This window comes from Mobula hypostoma, chromosome 13 (assembly GCF_963921235.1).
Source record: "Mobula hypostoma chromosome 13, sMobHyp1.1, whole genome shotgun sequence".
Classification (NCBI taxonomy): Eukaryota; Metazoa; Chordata; class Chondrichthyes; order Myliobatiformes; family Myliobatidae; genus Mobula; species Mobula hypostoma.
Genome location: NC_086109.1, coordinates 76,846,532 through 76,865,094, shown reverse-complemented (window position 1 = coordinate 76,865,094; position 18,563 = coordinate 76,846,532). Strand labels below are relative to the sequence as shown.

Here is an 18,563-nt window from a genome sequence, read left to right as displayed (position 1 = left end):
CAGACTGGCTCAATATTGACAATATTCTTATATTCTTGCGGACCGGCCAACCAGCGGGGGGGGGGGGGGGGGGTATTAATCACGACCGGAATATAGGTGATAAGTCAATAGCATCATAACATTTTAAGTAACGTTTGGCTATTAAACACACAGCGCATGTTTTCCCCGTATGAACATATAAAATCATTGCAACACACCAATATCGCTGAATCAGTGCGAGCCCTGGGCTTGTTTTCCAGCAACAAGACGGTCCCATCGAGGGGTGATGGGAGACAGCGATACTTGAAGGAGGATCCAGTCTATGCCGTAATTTAGTTTTTGTTGCATTCATTGCGGAAAACTCCACTTCGCAGCAATATGATGTTGGAAATGGAAGCAACGTTTTCAGTGCTTTTGTGGCTATCTCGGGATATTTCACCTTGACTTTGATTCAGAATGCCAGCAGAGATGTTATGTCAACCATACTTCTCAGCCCGTCGTCATTTACAAGCTCGAGTTGATCTCCTTCCCGCGGTGACATAGATGACACGTGCGTAATGACCTCGCGTGCGTTCAAGTTCAACAGTGCGTGACAGGTAATGAGGAAAGGTGCAAATGACTCATATCGTTTCATATCGCCAAATCATATTGTTTCCTCACGGCCCGGTGGTTGGGGACCACTCTTAGCACGAAGAGAGACCAATCAGGATGTTCGCTGTCCCTCTCCCTCTCAAAAAAAATCTATTTCCGGGATATTGTATATAATTTCTGGGCATCAGGGAGCCACTATCGATATGCGGGAGACTCCCGGAACTTCCGGGAGAGGTGGGATGTCCGGGTTCTAGTTGCTTCCTCACTGCTAAAAATCTCTTCGAAATCTTACTATTTCCTCCAATTCTGAATGTTGTTTTGAAAAAATGCTTGGCAGTTCACACTCTGAAAATTAGCTGAATAAATACAATCCAAATTTTAACCTTATAAAGCCTACACGTCAACCATTAAGAATTTATTCATCTGACAAAAACTATCATAGACCAACTACTGCATAGCACGAAGACTTCAATGGTTGCATTGGAATCCTCAACTCAAGTGTGTAAAAATATATCGATGCCTCAATTTGTTCACAATTTAGCAAGAACCATTGGCACCAATTTACAACCAATGGCATTGCCATTAATTGAAATCAAATTTAAAGTGAGGTACTAGTAAGAAACCAGTTCTTGAGGGGTGAAATACTACTTTTGCCAGCAATGCAGAATAGCTATTATAATCAGACCTTATATTTATTTCAAATCCAATGCTACTTTAAGTTTCATAATTATTGCTAGAAGCATTTATCCTACAACCCAAAGCTAATATACTTGCAAACTAAAATGAAAGGATAGTTTCAATTCAATACTATATTATATTGAAAAGACATTTATGGCAACCGTTCCATGTTAACAAGACATTTGGAACTTAGTGTAAAGCAAACTGCAATTGCAAAATTAAGTTATGGGTAAATGAGACATCAAAATTATATCACATTTCCAATTTAATGTTAGATTAGATACCACACACCAAAACAAAAACAGTGATAAAGTTATGGCATGAAAGGTTATGGACTAAGAAAATAAAAGCAGAGGAAAATCAATTTAGAAAACTTTACACATACCAACAACAATCCCTTAAACTTTAGGGAAATAAGATGAGGACACAGAACAGGCTCCAAAATCAAACAGAATATTCTGCATTAACTGAAGATAATTTCAGTCTGGTAACTGTAAATACCAATTAATCCAAAGTACAAAACCATCAGCTACTTCAAATGATAATCACAGGAAAATTAAATTTTATACAGCTGTTAACAATGTGCTTAAATTTTTAAAAAATCAGTAAACTCTTGCATCACTATTTTGCTTGTATCAAGCCATTAACATCTGCAATGAGGTCAATGAGCACAAATGAGGTGGAAATCAAAATGGAATGCATGACACAACCCGACTTTTTGCTATTACACACACATTGATGTGTGCTAATGCATATGATTTCAAAAGAAAACTGAATGGAAGCAAAGTTTCTACTGAGGGATCTCTCACCTGAAGTAGTGGCCGCTGCTGCTGCTCCTGTGGTTGGCATTAGGATGAGCAGCAGAGAGTACTGGTTAGCAAATTAGAAAAGCCAGCAAAAGCAAAAAACAGTCAATAGTAAACATTGCAGTTTTTGAAATAGGAACTATTTTTGATGGAAATATTAAGTTTAAAATACAAGGGACAGGCTGTGCAACAATAACTAAAAAATATGCACTAATATAAAGTATATCTGGCCAAGGTAAACAGCAACAATTCCAACGGATAGCTCATGCATCATGCAGAATGCATCTATTCCTTCATTTTTCTATATACACATTCATTAGGTAAATCTACATTTTCGTTATATTCCAATGGAGAAAACCATACTGTACAAAAAATGCTTCCAATCAGCTACAGTAGGTCAAACTTCGAAGCTCTTAATCTTTCATTTAAGTAATATGTGTATTATTTAAACCTAGATTTCAAACAACTATCCATTTGTTAAAAATTGCTTCACAATTTTGATATTGAATACATGGCCCAAAAAAAAGGTAAAGTTAATGGAGAAATTGAGATTATAAAATGACATTAGGAGTATTTCACACTATGAAGAGATAGAAAATTTCATAAAGCAGGAGAAAATTAAGGAATTAACACTGAAGCTGTGCTTGGAAAGGGTGCAAATAACAAACACTGAAGACTACAATTAAAAGATTGTTTTAGCACTCCTGAATAGTCAGGGCTATTAATAAACTATGTTTTAATCTAGCCCAGTGGTTTTCAAAGTCAAGGTGCGTTATATTACACAGCATTTCTTGGAGTCAAGGAATCATTCTTGAGCCAGAGTTGGATCCGTAATTAGAAAGATAGTCTAAAAACATCAAAGCAAATGAGTAATGCTATCACTGAAGCTACAGAGGTAAATAATGAAGCCAATTTATACCCTGCAGTATTTCAGATTAAGGAGTTGGTCAACACTTTACTGGTCAAGTCCATACTGGCCAACTTAAAATCACCTTCAAAACTTCTGTTCATTAAATGGAGCCTTTTAGATCTACTTGATCAGGCACATTTAATGGCCTGAGATCTCCAAAGGAGTACTTAAAACAATGCAGCATTCCCTCAGTATGGTATTAGTCTATCTGCTTATGCACTCAAATCCCACAACCAGATGATTTAAATTACTGCATATTGCAATTAAACCAAACAGTCTACAAAACTTTAGATGCAACTAAATGATTCAGAGTGCACAGGAAAGGAGAAAAATCCAAGAGGGATAGGAGAGGATACATCAACACACTTGCGTCCCAAGTGGAAGAAGCCTCAGCAAACAGGAATATGAAACTATATGACACTACCAAGAAACTAGCTGGCAAATTCAACCAGATCAACACCCAAGTGAAGCTTAACGATAGAAATGTTCTAACTAAAGACAAACAGTTCCAACGTTGAGCACAGTACTTCAATGAGCTTCTCAACAGAGCACCTCCTGCAGAATCTCATTTAATTCCAGAAGCCCCAGACTTGGCTGTCAACTGTGCCAAGCCATAAAAGGAGGAAATCATACAGGCAAACAGGAGGCTAAAGTCAGGAAAAGCAGCTGGCCCAGTGTACCATCAGAGGCATTGAAGGCTGATATCCTATATACTTTGTTCTGCAACATCTGGGACAAAGATGCCACAAGAGTGGAAGCAAAGTCACATAATCAAGTTTCCAAATAAAGGTGACTTACAAAGCTAAAAACTACAGAGGTACATCCTTAATGTCTATAGTCCGAAAGATGCTAAACAGAATTATTCTGCAACACCTTCAATAAGCTTTGACAAAACATTAAGGGAGCTATAAGCAGGCTTTAGGGAAGATTGCTCCTGCACAGACCAGGCAACTACCTTAATAATCATAGAACAGTCAATCAAATGGAATAATTCCCTCTATGTCAACTTCTTCAACTATGAGAAAGTCTTGACAGCTTAGACAGAAACACCCTATGGAAAATTATGAAACATAAAATATCACAGAAATTTATCAATACATCAGGAACTCCTACATGTCATGCAAAGTCATACATGTGGGAAAACTGTCAGAAAGCTTCACCGGGGTGAAGCAGGGATGTTTGATTGCTCCTTTCCTGTTGGCAATACACTAGATTATGAAACAGACAATAAGTGAAAAATGAAAAGGAATCCAGTGGACTATGTGGCAGCAACTTGATGACCTAGAGTTTGCAGACGACATAGGACCTACTGACTAGCTCTGACCAACAGATGCTAGAGAAATCAACACTCTTGACTGGTAACTCCACCATGCTGAATCTAAGACCCAGTACAGATAAAACAAAAGTGATGAAGATAAACTGCACCAGCAACAGACCCACAGTGATGAGAGACACAACCCTGAAAGTGATTTTCTTCATCTTGGAGGCATTGAGAGCAGTGGAACAGATGAGGATGTCAAGGCCAGGGTAGTCTTCAACATCTTGAAGTATGAACATCCAGTCATATAAAGGAAAACCAAAATCAGAATCTTCAACTCAAATGTTAAAACGGTGCTCCTATAAGGCTCTGAAACCTGGAGAACAAAGACACTACAAAGAAATTCCAGGCTTTCATCAACCAGTGCCTGAGAAAGATCATAGAAATCACATGCACAAAGTAACCAACCAGACACTGTGGCAAAACACCAACCAGAAATCCATACAGATATAAATACACAAACAGAAGTGGAGGTGAATTGGCCACATCTCAAGGAAGTCAACCATCATCACCAGAAAGGCATTGAAGTGGAATCCCCAAGGAAAGAGGAAAAAAGGATGTCCAAAGAACATATGGAGGAGAGACATCGAGGCCAAAATTAGACAATGCGGACACTCCTGGTCCACTCATGAGACACTGGCTCACAGAGGACGATGGACATGGGAGGTCGTCGATGGCTTACACTCCACTGGGAGCCAAGGGCCCCCAAGAAGAAATAACTCGGAAAATGGAAGAATCCAACCACCAGGGAGATTCGATTGGGAGAAGTGCGCAGACGCAGTAGCTAGTCATCGTGCAAGGCCTCTGAGAAGGTTCCGGGATAAAAGGGAGACACTGCCTAGTGGAACAATTGGAATAGTGCAAGATAGTAGGTAGGGCTTTAGCTCATTGGGGCTTCGGTGAGGTAAGTTGCTTTCATATCTCTTTTTCCTCTAACTTAAAGAATAGTGGGTATAACTGCAAGGCCAGTTTTCTGTTCTGGGTGTCAGATGTGGGATATCTGGGAGACTTCCACGCCTCCTTGATGGCCACATCTGTGCCAGGTGCATCATGCTGCAGCTCTTTAGAGACCGAGTTAGGGAACTTGAGCTGCAGCTCGATGACCTTCGGCTTGTTAGGGAAAGTGAGGTGATTGACAGGAGTTACAGGAGACAGATATGTGGGTGACTGTCAGGAGAGGGAAGGAAGAGCACCCCTGTGGCTGTCCCCCTTAGCAATAAGTACTCCATTTTGAATACTGCTGGGGGGGAGGGGGGGAGGAGGAGGAGGAGGAGAGGGGTGGAGATACAACTTACCTGGGGGAAGCAACAGTGGCCGTGCCTCTGGCACTGAATCTGGCCCTGTGGCTCATAAGGATAGGGAATGGAAGATGATGGCAGCAGTAGTAGGAAACTCAGTAGTTAGGTGGACCGATAGGCGATTCTGTGGACGCAAAAAAGCAACACAGAAGGTAGTATGCCTCCCAGGTGCCAAGATTCATGATGTTTCTGAATGCATCCACAATATCCTGAAATGGGAGGGTGAGCAGCCAGAGGTCATGGTACATATTGGTACCAACAAAGGCAGAAAGAGGGAGGAGGTTCTGAAAGCAGAATACAGGGAGTTAGGAAGGAAGCTGAGAAGCAGGACCTCAAGGGTAGTAATATCAGGATTGCTGCCTGTGCCACACAACAGTGAGTATAGGAATAGAATAAGGTGGAGGATAAATGCGTGATTGAAGGATTGGATCAGGGGTCAGGGATTCAGATTTCTGGATCATTGAGATCTCTTTTGGGGCAGGTGTGACCTGTACAAAAAGGATGGGTTGCACCCGAATCCCAGGGGAACCAATATCCTGGCAGGAAGGTTTGCTAATGCTATTGGGGAGGCTGTAAACTGGATTTGCAGGGGATGGGAATCAAAGTGAAGAGGCAGAGGATGGGGCAGTTGGCACACAATTAGAGGTAGCTTGTAGGAAGTTTGTGAGGAAGTATAGGCAGACGAGAGAGCAAAGACAGACTCAATCTAATGGTTTGAGAGTATTATAAACAAATGCAGATGGGTGGATCAATATGTGGAACTATGACGTTATGGCCATTACAGAGACTTGGATGCCTCAGGGGCAGGAATGGCTGCGGAGTATGCCAAACTTTAGATGCTTCAAAAGACAGGGAGGGAGGCAAAAGAGGTGGGGCATGGCATTGCTCATCAGGGATAGTGTCACGGTTGCAGAAAAGGAGGAAGTCATGGAGGGATTATATACTGAGTCAGTGTGGGTGGAAGTCAGAAACAAGGGGGCAATAACTCTGAGTGTTTCTTTTATAGACCCCCAGTTGTACAGGGAAATAAGAACAGATAGGGAGACGAATTCTGGAACAGTGCAATAATAGGGTTGTTGTGATGGGAGATTTTAACTTTCCTAATATTGACTGACATCTCCTTAGAGCAAGGCTTTTAGATGGGGTAGAGTTTGTTAAGTGTGTTCAGAAAGGTTTCCTGATGCAATATGTAGATAAGCCAACTAGAGGAGAGGCTGTACTTGATCTGGTATTGGGAAATTAACCTGCTCAGGTGTCAGATCGCTCGGTAGGAGAGCATTTTGGAGGTAGCGATCACAAAACTATCTCCTTCACCATAACACTGGAGAGGGACAGCAGCAGACAATATGGGAAACATTTAGTTGGGGTGGGAGGGAATATCATATTATTAGAAAGGAACTTGGGAGCAGATACTCTCAGGGAAATGCAGAACAGAAATATGGCAAATGTTCACGGAATACTTGCATGGTATTCTGCATAGTCAGGTTCCATTGAGGCAGGGAAGGGATGGTAGGGTAAAGAAAAAAAAATGTACGAAGGATGTGGAAAATCTAGTTAAGAAAAGCTTAAGTTCAAGCAGCTAGGTATTGGTAGAGTTCTAGAAAATTACAAGATTGCCAAGGAGTTTAAGAATGAAATTAGGAGAGCTAGAAGGGACTATGGAAGGCCTTGGCAAGCAAGATTAAGAAGAAAACCCAAGGCATTCTACAAGTAAAGAGCAAGAGGATGAGTAGTGTGAGAATAGGACCAATCAGATGCAATAGCGCAACCTCTACCCATATGCTCCATGTTAGAGCTTTAGAATTTTTGGACTGTGATCATGCAAAGTTAAGAATTCTAAAATCATACCACCTCTTTCACTAGTCTTCATTTGTGCAATTAGGCATCAAGTCTCTGGCTTATATAGGAACTAGATTGGTTACCCAAGAATTTTACAAGCTGCAAAAAAGAATTATATGCCATGCATTGACCTTGTGAGGGCAGGCATGTTTTACATACCATCCAAATATTAATACTCAGTCTAATTCATTTTGGTACAAGAGTACTAATTAAATGGTTAGAAAAATATAGAAGTTCTGTTTCATTTCTTTCAGGTTGCATAAACTCGAGTAAGCATCACAAGGGTGCAATACTAAAGTACATGGTTGCTTCTGGGTTTTTTTTAAATATTAAAATGTTTAAGGAAACCCTGGAATTTTAATTAGTTTATTAGAGCAAAAACTCAGCATAAATTGTGATTTTGTAAGCTGCAGGACATGATTCCAGCAGTTCTACCCAGGTAATGTAAGCTTAGTAAAGAGCTACTTACAGGTAATAAAATCTAAATTGTTTTGGATTTTTTTCAATCCCTGGCTTCAGATTTAGAGATTTATTCTTGCAGTAATTAGAAGTTTAAGCTAGCTCAAAAAAAAATCTAACATTAAATACTGCTAATCTGTTGACTGCAAATTACAGGATCTCAAAGTAGTGAAGTTCTTAATAGGTCATCACACTGATTACTAGGATTTGGTAATGAATGGCAAAAATAGGGCAGTGCAGGAATCAGCAGTGTGTTTTATATTTTACAATTTGTATTCTTGCATGTTAGCCATTGAACTATTTGTAAATGTAATTTATATTCTACAGTTAGGAAAGCACTGGGAACTAAAGTAAAATCTAAGTGGTCGCAAAGCATTTTTAACTGACTTGTACTTCAAGTAACATTCATTTATATTAAAAATACAGCTAAAGTTAATGTTTAGATGCACTTTTTTACTTAAGGAATATAGAATTATGCAGAAGGATTTGTTATTAAAGACAAGATTTTCTTCCTTCTTAACATTCTAGCATAATAATACATTTTTAAAAAGCATGAAAAAAAGAATCAAATGCCTGATCCATAAGACACAAGAGCCTAGTGAGGCCATTCAGCCCATCGAGTCTGCTCCGCCATTCCATCATGGCTGACCCTGGATGCCACTCAACCCCATACACCTGCCTGCTCACCATAACCTTTGATGCCCTGACTAATCAGGAAACTATCAACTTCCACCTTAAATATACCCACGGACTTTGCCTCCACCGCAGTCTGTTGCAGAGCATTCCACAAATTTGCTATACTCTAGCTAAGAAAATCCCTCCTTACCTCTGTTCTACAAGGTCACCCCTCAATTTTGAGGCTGTGCCCTCCAGTTCTAGATACTCCCACCAGAGGAAATATCCTCTCCACATCCAAACTATCTAATCCTTTCAACATTCGGTACGTTTCAATGAGATTCTCCCGTATTCTTCTAATTTCCAGTGAGTACTGACCCAAAGCTGCCAAACGCTACTCAAATGTTAACCCCTTCATTCCCAGAATCGTCCTCGTGAACCTCCTCTGGACTCTCTCCAATGAGAGCACATCTTTTGAGATATGGGGCCTAAAACTGTTGGCAATACTCTAAATGTGGTCTGACCAGTGTCTTAAAGCCTCAATCATCCTAGCAAAATTCTTTTGAAGAGAATTATGAAATGAGTTTAGGAAGGTTAGTTATTACTTGCATCAAAATTCACATGAGAAAAAAAGTCTTTTCTTTATTAACTTTAGAAATTAAGTTGGTACTTAAGAAACAAAGCTTAGCACAGCCTGCAATTGTAAATAAACATGGTTTTCATCCTGTTTAGATATTTTTTTAAAAGACAGTACATGATAAATATTTGGTTTTCATTAAGGCATTTATTTCAAAGCCCTGAAATAGAAGTCTATAAAGATTGCTTGCTGTATACTTGTATACAAGAACAGACTACTGTCATGGGAAGGCTACTCTCAACAGCAGGCATATCTGGCAATGCTACTGGTTGGAAATGCCAGTGCTATTCTACAGTCAATTACTTGGAAGAGCATAAAATATGCATTTAAATTAAATATGCAGTTCTCTGGCAATTCCCAATTGCTCAATGTTAGATCTACTTCTGCACAAACTCATCCAAAAGCTAAGACAACCCCAAACTGCTGCCAACATTAAAAAAAATCCTAAATGAGGATTAACCACCTCAGGCCCATTATCCTTTTAAAAACATTTTCCTCAATTACAACACATCTATATACTGTAATTAGCATGCCTGATGCATAACAGGAGTGTATCAAAACCCTCTCATTTGAATATTATGTACTCAAGTATGTTTTCGTTAATCAATAATTATGCTTGATTTGCAGCAGGAACTACACAGGGGTTCTTTGTCTTAATAAAATACAAATGCCTACATTTCAACATTTAAAATAAAGAGCAAACCTTAAGGATTGAATTCTTTAAGATGTTAATTCTAACAATATTGTAAAGCAAAAATTCACAGAACATGATTTTTAGTTTCTAAATATGCTGAAATTTGACATTCAAATTTTTAAAGTTCACAAGGGAGGATTTGAATATTCTAATAAGATTAAATAAAATTCTTGAGCTTGCTCTAGTGTCTATGCTTAATTTACAGGCACAAGATTGGAAAAGTTAAAAACTTAAATCTTTCCTTAAATCCCGCAAAGATGCAAACATGCAAAAAAATGTGCAAGTCTGAACTCAAGTTGAGCACTGTACCTTTTTTCTCTCCAGTGAAAGGCACAAAATCTTCTCTATCTTTGTATTCCAAGGCCTCTTTCTCCAAGAATAAGAGAAGCTGTTCTCTATTAAAGGGGCCTGTTGGGGATTTAAGAGTCTGGTCCTTCTGACGATAGCCTGCTGGCAGGAGTGCATGCTAAAGTGGCAGAGAAAATAATATTTTACAAGTCTAAACAAAATACATGTATATAAGCCAAACAACATTCAGAGAAGATCAGAAACTTCAGCTTTTAAATTTTGGTGACTGTTAGGTTATGAACAATTCTATCCACTCTTTGCTCAACTCCTTTAGCATCCTCCCAATCCTATCTCTAACTTTCAGAGTAAGAAACATCAGGATATCTGCTCTCCTATAACTTAATGTTCTCACACCAACCTTACTTTAATGCAATGTGATGCTGAGAATAGGGAAAATGCCTACAGAGTTAGGAAGGAGTCTGAAAAACAGGAATAAGGGTGGGAATCTCCAGATTACTCTTTGTGTTATGTGCTAATGAGAACAGGAATAGAAGGATACCACAGATCAATACATGGTTGAAAAACATGAGGCTGGGGTAACTTCAACAAAGGCAACAAGCACAACAAATATTCTAGCAGTGAGGCACACCAGCACTGCTCAGAAGCGTTTAAATTAATTTGGTGGGGAGGAGAATGGGAACCAGAACATTAGAAACTGAAAAAAATTGAAGGAAAGGTAGATATCAGGACCAGCAAGTCTAAGAACAGGCAATGTACATACTAGACATAAAAGTTAAATGTGCTTATTTTAATTGAAGTGTTATTTATGAGCTAAGAACAGAGCACAGATCTATGCAAGGAACGATGCAAGACTTGTTTGAGCAGGGGCAGAAATATCTGCTTAACTATTTCAAGGTTTGGATGTTTCAGATGTGATAGATATAAAGGGGAGGAGTTGTAATACTAATCAGGAACAATATCACAGCTGTATTAGATAGCAAGGTAAAGGAACCTTTGATGAGAGAGGAAGAATTTAGTTAAGGTAAAAGAAAGCAGAATGAAATTTACGAAAAGATAATCAAACTGATCCCTTGAGAAATATAACACCAGAAAAGGATTCGGGGAGAGATCATGAGAGCCAGGTAGGGCCCTGACAAATCCTTGGCACATAGGATTCTGGAATCCCAAGGGGTGTTGGGGTGTCTGTCTCTCTCTGCCACCATGCTTCACAGTTTTTGATGATGTGCAGTGCTAGCCTGATACAATAGCCAGATAAGCCAGTCAGTTAACAATTGATAACACAAGTTCATTTAGTCCACAATCAATTTGTAACTGTTTATCCAATAGAGCTATCCATTGTTTACCGATCACCTTTACATTAAGAAAGAAGTGTTTAAGGATTAAGCATTTTAAGGACCATGTGCCTTATGACACTTCTACATAAGCATATCATTGGCAGGTGAAGTTTTCCTCATTGCAGCTCCCCACAACAATTTCAAACATTATATTGCTATTTGTAGTTCCCTCATGAACAAATGAAACATTTTACACTGTAAACCTTGAGTTTACTTCCCCAAGCCTCCAAGCTTCTCAACTTATTTAAGGCTCATTTAACACTTTAGGGTGAGTTACATTATATTCTTCCTCCACCAAACTAATTTAAATTCATTCCATAACAGTACAAATCCCTTGGACACTGACGAAATGAAAAGGACCAAAAGCTGCAACTAAGTGTGGACATTTGATGGAAGGAGCAGAATTTTGGAAGGTGATCAAGTTAAATGTATAAACAGACTAAAGAAGTTACTTGGTACTCATCTATAACCTATATGATGGAGGTGCGCACATAATGCTCTGAATTTTTTTAAAATCACAAATACAATGTGTGAAAACTCATTTGGAAAGATGTGGAAATCAGGTGGCTTCCATAGGTCAGTGACAGAATGGGAACAAATGCAATGCAAATTAAATTAAAAAACACTCCTCTCCAGTAACAAGCTTGTTTTAGCATCACAATGCACAACTTGTAGCCCTTCAGTACCCAATTGTAAAACTTTATGCAGTAGTTCAAACATGGCTTGCATTGTCGTTCAAAAGAAATTTCTGATAATGAAAGATCACAAATTTTTTCTTTCCAAAAACGTTTAGCTTTATTTCTGAAGAGTCACAAGGCCCAAACATGCAATGGAAAATGTCAAAAATTCCAATCCCACCTCTGGATCCAGTTCCTCAAGGGTATTTTCCAGCTGCTTCAATTCCTCCTCACTCAGTTTGCCAAGAAGTTCATCCTCATCAATATCTTTATATTTCTCCAGATCCTTTTTGAAGGGCACAGCCATCTCTTCAGTAGCAATTATATCACTTTATTCTGCAACAATATAACAATTCAATCTTTAACCAATTGTAATTTCTGCCAAGAAAACATGCAGAGATTTTAAACGGTAAAGATTTTAAACCAATACAAAGCTTCCCAGAAATGAAAATTTTAAAATTCTGAGTACAAGTGAGAGCCAATGGCACACCTTGAGCTTATTAAACCAGTCGAAAATATCTTGATTTAAAATTATTTGTGCCCTTAATTCCCTCCGAGTCAAAAGATCCAAGAAGCTCACTCGTGAATGAACATCCATGGCTTTATCAGATAGGAATTCCAAAAATTCACAAGCCATGAGATAAAAATCCTATCCAAATACCTGAACAATCTTAAAATTACAACCTCCAGTTCCAAATTTCCTTGCCAGAGAAAAGCCAAGCTCAGTGGCGATGCTGTTAGGGTCTCTTAAAGACATACAGTGCCTATAAAAAGTATTCACCCCCTTGGAGGCTTTCATGTTTTATTGCTTTAAAACATTGAATCACAGTGGACTTAATTTAACTTTTTTGACACTGATCAACAGAAAAGACTCTTACGTGTCAAAGTGAAAACAAATTTCTACAAGTTGGTCTAAATTACAATTATTAAACAAAGTAATTGATTACATTATTAATCACTTCTTTTTAAGTCAGTATTTAGTAGATGCACCTTTGGCAGTGTGAGTGTGTGGATAGGTCTCTACCAGGTTTGCACATCTGGACGCTGCATTTTTCTCCCCATTCCTCTTTACAAAACTGCTAAAACTGTCAGATTGCAAGAGAATCATGAGCGAACAGCCCTTTTCAAGTACAGCTGCAAATTCTCAATTGGATTGAGGTCTGGACTCTGACTTGGCTACTCCAGGACATTAACTTTATTGTTTTAAAGCCATTCTTGTATAGCTTTGGCTTTAAGCTTGGGATCTATTTTCCAGCAAGTCAATGACCCCAAGTCACAGGTCTCTCGCAGACTGCATCAGGTTTTTCCACCAGGATTTCCCTGTATTTTGCTGCATTCATTTTACCCTCTACCTTCACAAGCCTTCTAGAGCCTGCTACAGTGAAGCATCCCCACAGCATGATGCAGCCGCCACCATGCTTCACAGTAGGGATGGTGTGTTTTTGATGATGTGCAGTGTTAAGCCTGATGGCCAAAAAGCTCTATTTTGGTTTCAGAGCATAGATCTTACCAACTAATTTCAGTCTTCCACATGCCTTCTGACAAACTCTAGCAAAGATTTCATGTGAGTTTCCCCCTCCCCCCCAACAGTGGCTTTCTTTTTGTCACTCTCCCATAAAGCTGCAACTGGTGAAGCACCTAGGCAACAGTTATTACATGCACGGTCTCTCCATCTCAGCCACTCCAGAGTTCCTCCAGAGTTATAGGTCTCTTAGTGGCCTCCCTCATTAGTCCTCTTCTTGCACAGTCACTCAGTTTTTTTTTTAAAAGGACACCTTGTTCTAGGCAGATTTACAGCTGCCATATTCTTTCCATATCTTGACTATTTACTTAATTGTACTTCAAAGGATATTCAGTGACCTGGATACAAGAAAATTTCCTTCTCCTGACTTTGCTTTTCAATAATCTTTTTGCGGAGTTACTTGGAGTGTTCTTTTATCTTCATGGTGTAGTTTATGCCAGAATACTGACTCACCAGCAATTGGACCTTCTAGATACAGCTGTATTTTTACTATAAACAATTGAAACACCTTGACTTCACACAGGTCTCCATTTAACTAATTTATGTGACTCCTAAAAGCAATTGGCTGCAACAGTGATGATTTGGTATGTCACATTAAAGGGGGGGGGGTGAATACTTATGCAATCAATAATTGTGTTTTATATTCATAATTTAGATTACTTTGAGATCTGTTTTCACTTTGACACAAAAGTCTTTCTGTTGATCAGTGTCAAAAAAAAAAGCCAAATTAAATCCACTGTGAGCCAACGATGTACAGATCCCATTTCCAGAAAAGTTGGGATATTTTCCAAAATGCAATAAAAACCAAAAATCTGTGATATGTTAATTCACGTGAACCTTTATTTAACTGACAAAAGTACAAAGAAAAGATTTTCAATAGTTTTACTGACCAACTTAATTGTATTTTGTAAGCATACACAAATTTGGAATTTGATGGCTGCAACACACTCAACAAAAGTTGGGACAGAGGCATGTTTACCATTGTGTTACATCACCTTTCCTTTTAATAACACTTTTTAATCGTTTTGGAACTGAGGATACCAACTGTAGTAGATTTGCAATTGGAAATTTTGTCCATTCTTGCTTGATATAAGACTTCAGCTGCTCAACAGTCCGTGGTCTCTGTTGTCTGATTCTCCTCTTCATGATGCGCCATTCATTTTCAAATAGGAGATAGATCTGGACTGGCAGCAGGCCAGTCAAGCACACGCACTCTGTGTCTACAAAGCCACGCTGTTGCAACCCGTGCAGAATGTGGTCAGACATTGTCCTGCTGAAATAAGCATGGACGTCCCGGGAAGAGACGTCGCCTTGATGGCAACATGTGTCTCTCTAAAATCCTAATATACGCCTCAGAGTCAATGGTACCTTCACATACGTGCAACTCACCCATGCTGTGGGCACTGATGCACCCCCATACCATCTCAGATGCTGGCTTTTGCACCTTTCGTTGATAACAATCTAGATGGCCATTTTCATCTTTGGCACGGAGAACTTGACGCCCGTTTTTTCCGAAAACTAGCTGAAATGTGGACCCATCTGACCACAGCACACGGTTTCACAGTCTTTTGGTCTATCTGAGATGAGCTAGGGCCCAGAGAACTCGCTGGCATTTCTGCATAGAGTTGATTTATGGTTTCCTCCTTGCGTTATACAGTTTCAAGTTGCATTTCTGGATGCAGCGACGGACTGTGTTGAGTGACAATGGTTTTCCGAAGTACCTGGGTATAAAAGTACGCTACTTTTATACCCAGTCATGATACCTCACCTGCTACCAATTAGCCTGCTTAATGAGTCTTCCAAACCAGTGTTACTTGAATATTCTGTGCACTTTTCAATCTTATTTTAACTCTGTCCCAACCTTTATTGAGTGTGTTGCAGCCATCAAATTCTAAATTTGTGTATATTTACAAAATACAATTAAGTTGGTCAGTAAAACTATTGAAAATCTTTTCTTTGTACTTCTGTCAGTTAAATAAAGGTTCACGTGAATTAACATATCACAGATTTTTGTTTTTATTGCATTTTGGAAAATATCTCAACTTTTCTGGAAATGGGGTTTGTAGAACATAAAAACTCCCAGAAGTGGGGGGGGGGGGGGGATATTTTTTTTCTAGGCACTACACATTTCATTGCGATCAACTATTCTTTAGAGAACATGGACCTATGAAAAGCCTTTGCATTCAAAAGGATCTAAACCATAGACACAAATCAAGAATTAAAAGACAAAAACAACCAAGGTACTCAGGTCCTTTACAATTGCTGCAAGACTTTTCCTTGTATATAATGGTGGTGCCTTTCTAATTGCTTGCTGTACCTGCATACCTTTTGAGCCTGCAAGACCACAATCCTTCAGAACACCAAATAGTCAAGAATATTTGGTGAGCATGCGCCAGTCGTGCATGCAGCCTGGTACAGCCGTTCCCATCTATTCTTAGTTTCTTCTTCTTACTTTCTAATTTACGTTATTTTTTTGTATTTTTTTTCTCACGGTAACACGTTGAAGCAGCACCTTCTCTAACAGGCCGGTAGAGAGAGTTTTATTTGGGTTTTCTTTAGCGCTGGAAGACACGTGGGACAGAAGGTCGCATTGTGTATTCCACGGACCAACAAAGACCGGCCGGCTTAGTGAACAGAGCGGTGGACACCCCTGCTGAAATCCGGAGGAAAACACAGAGGGGGATCACAAAGCCAAGGAAAGAGGACCGGGTCGAGACAACAGAGACTTTTGGAGAAGAGGAGTTCGGTGGGTAATACCGTTCCGGCTGACCGGAAGTGCACTGAGAGCGGTAAGCGTAAAGGAGTTCAAGTGCTTACTGATCTGGCTAACAACAGATGGTGCAATCCGGGGTATATTATGATCGAGGAACGTGTTTGCAGACTGGATATTGAACTTTTTACTGTTAGACTTTGGTCACATTCCACCGTGATACAACACTGGCGGCACGGGAGGTCGTTCCTGCCTGTGGCCATCGAAAGTGCAGCTCCTCCCGTGGAGGGTCAGACACCCTGAGCCAATAGACTGGTCCTGGACTTATTTTCCATCTGGCATAGTTTTGCATTTTGGTGTTTGATTGTTGGAGTTTTTTGTATTGCTATATTTACGCCCTATTCTTGGTTGGTGCGGCTGTAACGAAACCAAATTTCCCTAGGGATTAATAAAGTATATCGATCTATCTATCTATATTCACATTCTACCAGCCAATAATCCCTCACTTCTCCACAGTATACTCCATAGGGGAGGGGAGGAGAAGATGGCGGCACGACGCAGCATGCGCGGCCGCTCCGAATTGATATTGTATTTATTAAATAGGGGCCGTGCACAATCCTGATTTGATGGAGACGGATGTGAGAAGCACAGAGGAACATCTGGAGAAACTTCTGAAATGCCTGCTTCGCTGCCGCTGCCACTGTGTGATCAAGAATCTCCGGAGGGGAAGGCCCTGAATCCTCGGCTTTACCTATTGCTCGTTGCCAGGGTTGAAGCACTTGGCAGAGATGGTGCTCTGTGTCGGAGGGCTGGTCGGAGGCTCAAAGTTTTTGGACGCACTCAAGAGTCGGACTGTGGTCGGGGTGCTTCCAGGATGCTGCATCAGCAAATTTGCGGCGCTGGAAGCTCATGGCAGGGGGAGTTTCTCCCTTCAACCATCTGTGTGAGATGATGGGACTTTCGAGAGACTTTGAGCCTTTTTTTTTTCCGTGCCCATGGTCTGTTCTTCATCAAATTACGGTATTGCTTTGCACTGTTGTAACTATATGTTATAATTATGTGGTTTTTGTCAGCTTTTTTTAGTCCTGGTTTGTCTTGTGTTTCTGTGATATCATTCTGGAGGAACAAATTGTATCATTTCTCAATGCATGCATTACTAAATGACAATAAAAGAGGACTGCGTGTCCTCATAATCTAATCTAATTTGCCATCATGTTTCTCATTTATCACTTGGTAACTTCAATGACACCCTTACAACTTACTTTCAACCATGTTTTGTATTGTTGACAAACTTAAATATTACATTCTTTTGCAAGTCTAGGTAATTAAGGATTCATCTAATCACTGACCCTTGCCACACACCACTGCATATAATTGCCATTTTGAAAGTTATTTATACTCATTTGCACGATATCCTAATTTTATGCCTAAAAATAGGTAATTACACCCAATTTTATAACCTAATGAGTAAACTGCCAATGCGTAACGTTTAAAGAAAAATGTCAGTTAATTTCCCAAATGAGACCAATACTATACTGTAACTACTTAGCAGTAAACAAAGTTCTACAATTTAAATTACTATAATGAAGACGTTGGCCTTACCCTACTACCTCCCCTCAACACAATTTCTTTATAATCTCCATAGCAGTGGAAGTTTACAGAGACAGGCTCCATTTTACCATGCACCTTACACAATACCATAAGGCTTGCAGGCATTTTCCCCGATGGCCTTCAGCTGGCTAATTCAAGAATTGCCAGAGATTAAAGCTGTGATAGAGTTGTGAGATTCAGTGCTACTTAGAGGGAGAACTTTGAATGGCATCATGGACTTTTACAGCCTCTATCTAGTTAAGAGCACTTATTGAATCTTACTCTACACAACATGGTTTCTCCTATTTCTGTACATTGTAATTAAAGTATATTATCAAAGTGTGTATACTATATACAACCTTGAGAATTATTTCCTTACAGGCAGCCACTAAACAAAAACCCAATAGAATCCATTAAAAAAGTCTGTCAAACATGTGCGGGGGGCAGGGGAGGAGAACAAATAGTGCAAACAATAAAAGCAAGCAAACGTACGGAACTGAAGTTCACAAAAGCGAGTTCACAGACACAAAGCCATGCATCACTGCAGCCGATTCAGGAGCTTGATAGTTGCGGGCCACAGCCTCAGATCAGCGCAGT

The 18,563-nt window shown here is 39.6% G+C and overlaps 1 protein-coding gene across 4 annotated transcripts in view; it reads right to left on the bottom strand.

The window, feature by feature from the left end:
* Positions 1 to 18,563, bottom strand: part of tmod2 (tropomodulin 2) — a 78,755-nt gene that overhangs the window by 29,782 nt on the left and 30,410 nt on the right. For 2 of the 4 annotated variants that reach the window (XR_010020159.1, XM_063065979.1), the window contains exons 2-4: positions 12,326 to 12,480; positions 10,134 to 10,290; positions 2,058 to 2,084 (exon numbers count right to left, since the gene is read on the bottom strand). Coding sequence is in view for 3 of the 4 variants with exons in the window: in XM_063065979.1 (XP_062922049.1) it covers positions 2,058 to 2,084; positions 10,134 to 10,290; positions 12,326 to 12,451 (310 nt within the window). In the remaining variant the exon portion in view is untranslated. Of the gene's footprint in view, positions 1 to 2,057; positions 2,085 to 10,133; positions 10,291 to 12,325; positions 12,481 to 18,563 lie in introns of those variants that run through there. The other 2 variants (XM_063065981.1, XM_063065982.1) reach the window with 2 other exon arrangements.